Source organism: Galleria mellonella, unplaced genomic scaffold, assembly GCF_026898425.1.
Source record: "Galleria mellonella isolate WM207_F2 unplaced genomic scaffold, CSIRO_AGI_GalMel_v1 utg55, whole genome shotgun sequence".
Taxonomy (NCBI): domain Eukaryota; kingdom Metazoa; phylum Arthropoda; class Insecta; order Lepidoptera; family Pyralidae; genus Galleria; species Galleria mellonella.
The window spans coordinates 1,939,583-1,949,473 of NW_026442115.1; the positions used below are offsets into that span (position 1 = coordinate 1,939,583).

The window sequence follows — 9,891 nt, forward strand, 5'->3', positions numbered from 1 at the left end:
TGATTTTGTTTTTTTATCCAAGTTAAAAAAATCTTTAAATTTTTTAGTTTCCAATTTTTATTAGCATATCAATACACTGAGCCAATCACTATTCTCTTTTATGTATAACAACATGAATATATTATAAATCAGCAAATAATTTTAGCCTCAAATTAATTAAACGTTTAATTATCTCATAGCTATAGCTGGTAAACAATCAGCTGAATTGGTCAGACGCGTGTTACCGCGGCCCTTCAGCTGCGACCTTGCGGCATTATATATAGATCGTCAGGCAATGTCGCCAACCTCGACAACAATACGTCGCCAGTGTTGAACACCGTCTGTTGAAATCATACAACCATCACATATCATCTTATCACAAAAATGATTCCGCGATTAGCTTATAATCACATCGCACACATTAATCGAGTATATACAAAGTGTAATACTGTTTTTGACGTGGTCTAACTCCGTGGTTCTGTTGCTATTTCGAGAATGTCATCCACGTCGTCTCCTGCTGGCAGAAAATGTTAGTGTATTATTAGTGACGCAGTTAGATTTCGTGTGTGCTGCTGGCTAATTTTGTTTTGTGGAGTACTAATGTGTTATGGAGTTCTGATAGTGATATAGGAAAAGGTTGCTGTTTAACAGTTGACGTCTTATCACAAGTCAGTGCAGTGTGTTGAGTGTACAATGCAAATACAATTTGTTCGACACGATTTAAAATAATGTAATATTAACATTACATTATGAATAATGTAATACGTGACTTTACCTGTCTGGTTTAGAATAAAAAGTGTCTATATGTTGTCTAGACATAGTTTGTCTGCATGCCAAATTTTATTCAAATTCCTTTAGCCGTTTAAACGTGATTGAATAACAATCATCCAGTCATCTTTACTAAACATATAAAGGTTTTTTTTTTATATATTAACAGTTACGAATAAATTTGATTTTTTGCTATAATTTTTTGCACTTAACTGCATGTAATTTTTTGACATAAAATACACAAAAGACCCTATTTGACCTCGAATTACTATCAATTCTTGCATGAAAATTATGTCGAAAAAGATTTTTGGGTATTCAAATTACAATAGAGACGATATTTTAACTAATAAAATATACTGTTTACGGCTTGTAACTACCTAATTATATATATAATATATTTGTATAGTTTAATATTTTAAGTAATAGTTTTCCATTAACCAATTACAACACAGACAAGGTTCTCAAAAATAACTACTTTTATATAACAGCTTTTATGACACCACAGTTAATAATTTTTGGCATTAGTGACTTGTTTAATTTACACATAATTTTAATTTAACTAGTGGTTTTTCATTAATAAATAATTTAAAAAAATGAGAGTCTCAATAATGACTACTTTTATATACCAGATTTTATGACACCACGATTAATAATTTCTATTAGTAGTGACTTATTTAGTTTAAATATAATTTAAATTTACCTAGTGGTTTTTCATTCATAAATTATAAAAAAAGATGGGATTCTCATAAATGACTTCTTTTATATAACAGCTTTTATGACACCATGGTTAATAATTTGTCATAGTAGTAACATGTTTAGTTTTCATATAATATTTTTTAACTAGTGGTTTCTCATTAACCATTTATAAAAAATACAAGATTCTCAGAAATTACTACTTTTATGTAACAGCTTTTATGACACCACGATTAATAATTTGTCATAGTAGTGACATGTTTAGTTTTCATATAATTTAAAATATTTTCATTGTCTGTTTTCGTACGTACGTAAGTACGTTATTACCACATCTATGGTTTGTCTCTATTCATGTCTGTGATATAACAGAACTCATTTATGGTTTATACTTAACTAGTTATATATCGCAGCTTCCCCCGTATTTGTATAGTGATGTTGAATATCCTTAATCCTTAATAATTACAAACATTATTTAGACTGAGACATGTCTTTTTTTAAAAAGCAATCAGAGTTTACATATCATGTTACAACTATTGGAAATAAAAGTCGAGTACGACGACCTTGGTAGTATAGCGTGTTAATACACTGTTTTCTCATTTTTCCATGTTTCCGGGTTCGATTTCTGCATAATACAAACATTTGTATTCACGAGTATCTCTATTTGTATTGGTCTAAATATTTTCTATATGTTTACAAAAAAAAATGCATATTGTTTGTATGTCTATTAGTTGTCAGTACCTATAGAACAAGCTCTATATAATTTGAGATTAATTTCAGAAAAGAGGAGGTTCTTAATCCCATAAAGCTCAATCAAAATCGGTTCAGTATTACTAAATCAAAATAAGTAGTTGTATCACATTTAATTATATATATACAACGATACACTCTTGACCAACTTTTTTATTCTAGTAGTGCTAAATACGTTACTGGAAACAGATCACTACGAGAGCTTGATCAAAGAGCTGACATGTACAAAGTGCAAAAAATATATGAAACCACCCATCTACCTATGTATAGACGGACACAGTATTTGCGGGCCATGTTTTGAGAAGAGTTACCAATGCCACGTTTGTAAGGTATGTAATGTACAAAAACTTTATTTTTTTATTCTACATTTTCAGTTTGGTGCCATGTTGAGTCGTTTTTATTTTGTAAAACAAAATCATATTAATTTTAATTTACAATAATTAATAATTTAAAATACACTAAACTATAAATTATTATAAATTCGACTAAATTACTTCATAAATCATTAAATAGGAGCGCTTATCCTTAACTACATAATTTTCTTTTGTCATAAAAATGCAAAATTTCCAAAATGACACCAAGCTAGATATTTATTTTTTTTGTCGTCAAATTGTCGAATAATTTTAAGTTTAAAGATCAATGCCTACACGAATTTCGCTAGCTTCTGATATATTATATGGATAAAAATATTAATTACTAATACCTACTTAATTATTTACATAATAAGAAAATAATGGTTTTTTTTAGAAAGAATACTCCCAAATCCGTCCAGCGGTTCTCGAGTCTCTTGCCAATAAGGTACTCTTTCCATGTACCAATAAAGGATGTCCAAAACACGCTACCCTCCCTCAGTTGGAGCAGCATACCCCACACTGCCAGTACCGTATCATAAATTGTTTTATGGCCAGGGTTTATGGTGAGTCTCAGTCTAAAAGTAATATTATTTTTAATTTAATTTGTATATTAATTTTTATATGACTTGAAACCCCTGACAAGATGTCGTTTTCGTTTTTTTTTTATGCAACTTCAAATGGCAAATAAGCTGATGGTCCACCTGATAGAAAGAGATAACCGTCTCCTATAAATATAAGCAATATCACGGACATAACAAAAGATACTATGTCGCCCATGATAACTTTCATGCATTGCCTTTCCTGAGGACTTAGACTTAGGCATGTGTACGATGACGACTTTTGTATAAAGTCCCTCTATGGTAAAATCATTCTGATCATCAATAATCTGATGGAAAATACATTACGACGTCTATAGAAATACTTAGTAATATTATTAGTAATTCTGGGCAGCGTTTGGGAAAGTACGCCAAATCTCATCTAAAATCCTTCGAAGTTCGAAGATGAATGTCTTTAACCAGTGCATGTTGCCAGTGACGAGTTACGAAACCGAAACATGGTTTTACAACTGTTGCCCGTATGCAAAAACTTCCAGTTGCACAACGAGCTATGGAGAAGGCTACGCTTGGAGTTTCTTTACGTGATAAAATCCAAAATTAAGATATCAAAAGAACCAAATTGACCGACACAGCCCGAAGGTTAGGCAAGCTGAAATGAAAATGGGCTGTTCACATAGCTCGTTCACAATCGATGGGGATGAAAGGTTCTTGAGTGGCAACTCTATACAGGCAAAAGCAGTGTAGAATTGCCTCAAATGCAGAATGCAAGTGTCTCAGGATCGTTTTTTATCAACAGTCTATGGGGAAGACCTATGTTTAGGCAATGAAACATTAATGGTTGATGTAATGATGAAACGACCTCGAACAAAGTCTCATACTGGTTGATAGTTAATGTTTATTTATGTGACAAAATTTTATTTTTGCTGCTGTCTAACCAAAATTTTACAAAAATTAATAAAGTTATTTACAATTAAAATTGTAAATAACTTTTTTTATTTAAGTAACTTCAAAATTATTTAAATGTATTATCATCGCTAATTCTGGGTATATTCTGATAATTATTTTTTGTTAACCATATGATTTATTATCTTTTTGGGCATATATTAATTTTGTCACGATTGATAAATCATTTGGGCAACACTGAACCCACAGGACGTGTATTCTATTCGCACTTTACCCAATATCTAAATAGCCTATGCTACAATACGAAAATGTCATATTCTCTGTATAATATTTTTGTATTATATCTTGATATCAATCAAAAATAAAGTCCAGACTATCGTTCCTCAGGCGAATGCACATGGGAAGGTCGAGCCGGGGAGTGGATGGACCACTGCTTCGCGGAGCATAAGAAAAGGGTCACTGAGCTGCCGTTCATCACCGTCAAAGACAAATGGGATGCCAAACGAACGGAGCCGGTGCTCAACTATTTTCTATTGAAATGCTATGACAAAGTGTTTAATGTTTATCAGATTTATGATAAAAGAGGAGGTAAGTTTATAATAACAATTACCATAACGACAAGTGTCTTACCATATAGTCTTTCCGCGCACATAACAAAATGAGAAAGACTCTGGCTATCGTCGTTTCTTCTTACCTCGTACACACAACAGCGAAAACAGATCTATTATATCTATCTGTGGAAACCATGAAATTAAAATCAAATACATTAATGCGAAATCACAGTTTTCACAGCTGTGAAATCCGCGTTTCACAACTGTGAAAACTGTGATGGCGTTTTTTATTCAACTTAGAATGGCTAACAAGCTGACGGCCCACCTGATGGTAAGTGGTAACCGTCGCCTACAGACATGAGCAGGACCGTGGACATAACAGAGTACACTGTTTCGCTCATGATAGCCCCCGTGCGTTGCCATTCTTGAGGACTCAGGTGTTATTTCTCTGTACCCTGTAAATTCACGCCATATCCCACCCTTCAAACCGAAACACAGCCATGAAAACACAACTGCTACATGGCAGAAACACGAATGGGACAAAGGTACCCAAGCAAATGACTTTTGTACAAAGTCTCCTTATGATAAAAAATACAATTAAAAACCTGCTTGTCTTAAAAAGTCGCTTCCGCGGAAGAGCTAACTGAATAATATCTCCTTAGAACACATGTTAGCCTGGTACCTTCTGCTTGGATTTATAAATTACTTTTTTTATTAAAACGGGAATTAAGCTTACGGCGTACCTGATGGAAAATATAATAGATATTGTCTATGGATATCTGGTGAGGGAGTTACATAAACTCTACCACTTTACCCTATTCTTCTCTTTCAAAGCCGAGAAAAAACCTTAATGTCCAAAGTTCATTGATCCAACAAGTTGCCCTGAGTTCTATTCTGTTCAATACAAATTATTGTTTTAATTTTTAATACCCGACCGTTAATAATAATGGTTATCTACGGTTGGATAAACAACATTAACATTATCATCTTTATCATATCAGTCGTTAACTGTGCTGCTGCTACTTAGAATAGCAAACAAACTGACGGTCCATCTGATGGAAAATAGTAACCGTCGCCTATAGACATGAGCAGTATCATGGATATAACAGTGTATACTACTTTTCCCATGATACCCCCCATGCGTTGCCATTTCTGAGGACTCAGGTGTTATTCCTCTGTACTCTGTAAATTAAATGCCATATTCCACCTTTCAAATCGAAACACAGCCATGTATACATAACAGCTTTACGGTAAAAACACGAATAGGATAGAAGTGTCCAAGCAAACGACTTTTGTACAATATCTCCCTCTGGTATAAATATTCCTTATTAAGAAATAAGCGTTCACGAAGCTGATATTATGTATGTATGTGTGTATGTGATTAGTATTTTATAACATGATAGGTTGACAGAAAGAGAATTCTATATAGCATTAAGTCCGCCTTTTGTACAAATCATTTTTTATAATGTGGTCAATAAAAAATAAATAAATAAATGCTACACTGTAATTAGTGTAAATGTTACTATAATCTATATATTCTCTCATTTAAACTAAAAATAAAAAAAAAGAAAATGTATGTAATAAGTAAGTAATGTATTATTATTTGTATTATGTAAGTAGATGCTCTATTTATATTAGCACATCTTCCAGAGTTTGTTTCTAAACCGCAAATTATGATGAAATCGTCATATTACTCTCTTCTATACAATATTATAAGCCATAAGCATTCCTTTATTAAGAAGACTTATATATGTAACAAACGTAATTTTGTACAAATTCGAAATAGCAATGCTTTGTATGTTAGTAAACTGAAAAAATACAGTGTACTCATATAAAATAAAATAAATATATGCATACACATATATTACATACAATGTGTTATAATGAAGAAACACGAGAAGTCATCATTAAATAGTCAAATTGTGGGGACCCATAAATTTTCGGAACTTTACTATCAATTTTTACATTCTATACCTCAAAGCAGTATTTGAAATAAAATTACGTACATTTAAATTACTAACGATCGGGCCCTGCTTCGAATGAGTAGACAGTTTTCGAAAGTAATATATAACTTATGTAATATATCTAATGGATAATGTAGCTTTCTATAGGCGAAAGAATTTTTAGAATCGCTTGAGTAGTTTTTGAATTAATTCATTAACAAACAAATGATTAAATCTTTCCTCTTTATAATATGTATTAGTACACATGTGACATCTTTGATCGAGAGCGCGTGAAAAACTTTTTAGTCATACCCATGAAAGACCTTGCTTCGTAGAGATATCTATAAGTAATATAGTATAAATAAAAAACATGAAAATTTATTTCAGGTAGAATGATGTGGACAGTACTGGTGAACGATGATCAAGCGGAGAAATTCTATTTTGAAGTAGACATTTTCCTAACGAACATGCCAAGCAAAAGGATTATTTACAGGCAAGTGTTTACTTAATAAACAAACGAAATCTTAATAAGCTCCCGGACGTAAAACCAGAAATGAACCAGCCGAATTTATAGCACGATCTTCCTCTTGTAAATGATATCATATCGTTTACAAAGTTTGCCGAAATTTATATTCATTTCCACAGGGAGAAATATAAATTGTGATAATTTTGTAAAAAAAATAGACATCGTTGTGCGTCGTTCGTGTAATTTCGTATTTCCAGATAACTGTACTTATGACTTCTTTTTTCCTTATACATTCTGTATGTTTGAAGTGATTTACAAATTATGAAATATTCAATTTATACGTGATATTAAAAATTAAAACAGATCACTAAAATTACAAAAAAAATTGCAACTTTCCTTCTTTTTTGTTATAAAATGCACGATTTTAGAATTCTCAAAGCAAACTGAGGTCCCATAGAGTTTATGAAATCTCAAACTAGAGTAAATATGAGTACATTGCTCTGTACAAATGAAAATACTGTGCAAGATTCTGAAACATTCTCATGAACATGAATTCTTGTTAAACTAATTACTCAAAAAGTTTCTAAATTGTCTATTGCTTTACACAAATTGTTTTAACCATTATTAATGTTTACCGTAATCCTTTATTTTTAAAGGATTAATATATTTTATACAAACATTTTTTCCAGTACTACAATTTTATTATGCACTTTTAATCCTCTATATTCTCTTTTTACTATTTTTTAATGCACTATAAAACATTATCTTGGAGTTTGAAATTGTTATTCTGTTGCACATAAATTCTATTACATATACTGCAGATTCTAATATAAATTCCATTTCATTTTATATTAAAAAGTAGAATTAAAATTAGTATTAACACTATATATACCACAATTTATAAATTAAATATATACCTATCTAATAATAATTACAAACAAATTGCAGACGCCCATGCAAATGTGAAAAAGACGCTGATTTTCTAGAGCACACCCAAAACATTTACATTCCAGTTGAAAATGTTTTTTCTATGCTGGACGAAGGCGAGTGTATGAATTTTACAGTCAGAATTGGTGAGTATTTAAAACAAATATTTACTAATATGTCATGTGGTCCCGGTATAGAATGGACTACTCCTTCCTTTACTGTGAGTGTTGTAAGAGGCAAATAAGGGAACCTAATAGTCAAGGGTTGGATAGCAGCATCCCTCTTAAAACATTACTAAAGCCAAACTGCAGTTGCCTACTCGTCTGCCAAGCATAGTAACTACTGGCAAAACCTTCCTTATGGCAAAGATGTTCAGTGATGGACAGTTAATGGCTAGTATGATGATTATTTACTAATATATCTATGTTTTATTATCATTACAATGCTATAAAATTTTGATTATATTAAAGTGAAATATATTAGGATCTTTATGCATCTTCTCTCATTTACTTTTTTATTTATTTAATTATTTTATTCTGTCTCCGAAATAATAAGTAATAATTTATTCATGGCCTCAGAAACATTAAGATATATATTAGTTCTATAAAAAATAAACATCTTTTATTTTACTAAACTAGGTGCTATTAAATAAACATCTTTAAATGAATTCATTAATTTTAAAGTAATAATGAAAAGAATTTTTTTATATGAATCTACAATGCAATAGAAAGTCTCTTAATATGATTGAGAAGAAATAAATAAACCCATATCTTAATTATTTTTTTTTATTTTCAGGGGAAGTCGAAAATTTAGAGCTGCTGGAAACACCTACGGAGAGTGAAAGTATGATTTTGCTGAACAGCAATGAAGTTCCAAATGAGAATGAAACTCATTAAACTTTCAAACAGTTATGAATAATACAGAAAATAAATAATTACGTTTAAATTAAATATCTATAATTTAAATTAATTGTATAAAATAAATATTAAAAAAGGAAAAGTTTGTAAAAATATACGGAAATTTATTAATCATCTTTAGTTGGAATGAATTTGAGTCAATTTGGCAAACTGGTATAGTCGCGGATTACAACTAGTGAAATGCTCATAACTATAGCAACCTAATATTTATACCCATTCTAAATGAAATATCCCTACTATCTCGGTATACAAATTCGTTCCTAAATTACCTGCATCCATCAAATCCAGTTCGAATAACATTTTTGTAGCCATCACTCTACCTCATGATTGTCACAATTGTTAATAGTTTTTCGACTAGAATTATTTTGTTTAAATTAAATTTATTTTAACAAAATTATAATAAATAACCAGTGATATGGGCCTTTTTTTAATCTCCGCAAGATAATACCTAGTTCAATAAAATATTCATAATTATTAGCTTATTTGTATTTTGTTTTTAATTTAAAGTCTCAATAAGATGGAAAATATTTTTATAAGTATATGACATAATTAATGTGTTTTGTACTTCCAATAAATTATATTTAATAAAGAATTATATTAGTTTTTACTCAACGGAATAAAGATTCAATTAGGTAGTATATAGAGAGAGTATCCTCATACAAATGCTTCACTAAAACAGTCAACTTTTTTGTTCATACTACATAAAAAGGTTTACTGTGTAATTACATTTATTATTAATCATTTATATGGGGAAAACAATATTATAGAGTTTAATGTTATTTATTTATTTATGTAAAAAATGGGCGCTATAGGATTAAATTTAAAAAAATAATTTTTTTATATAACTGGCAATGGCTACTATGTTGATCAATACAGGTATAGTAATTAGTAAGCAATTTATACATTTGTATGTCTGTCTAATTTAAAAATTTCGACCTAATCTAGGGATTTTATAATCTAATTACTTGTAACATTGAAAAAAGTGCGTTTGTTTAGATTCAAATAAAAACATGTCTCAGCCAATTTGACATTTCGTTCATTAAACTTGTCTCATTTTTAAGCCTTGATGCTTTGTCTATATAATCGA

The 9,891-nt window shown here is 30.4% G+C and overlaps 1 protein-coding gene across 9 annotated transcripts; it reads left to right on the forward strand.

Moving 5' to 3' along the window:
* The first annotated feature begins 310 nt into the window (after positions 1-310).
* LOC113514080 (zinc finger TRAF-type-containing protein 1-like) lies at positions 311-9,218 on the forward strand. Of its 9 annotated transcripts, none has more exons than XM_031912868.2 (7): positions 311-508; positions 2,377-2,516; positions 2,935-3,103; positions 4,388-4,588; positions 6,882-6,987; positions 7,909-8,033; positions 8,683-9,218. In XM_031912868.2, the coding sequence occupies exons 1-7, from the start codon at positions 475-477 to the stop codon at positions 8,781-8,783; spliced, it is 876 nt and encodes a 291-aa protein (XP_031768728.1). In that variant the 5' UTR covers positions 311-474; the 3' UTR covers positions 8,784-9,218. The 9 variants fall into 9 exon arrangements, with proteins under 9 accessions (XP_031768728.1, XP_026753867.1, XP_026753866.1 ...); XM_026898066.3 differs by having other exon boundaries at positions 312-508; positions 2,353-2,516; XM_026898065.3 differs by having other exon boundaries at positions 314-508; positions 2,350-2,516.
* The last annotated feature ends 673 nt before the right edge of the window (positions 9,219-9,891 follow it).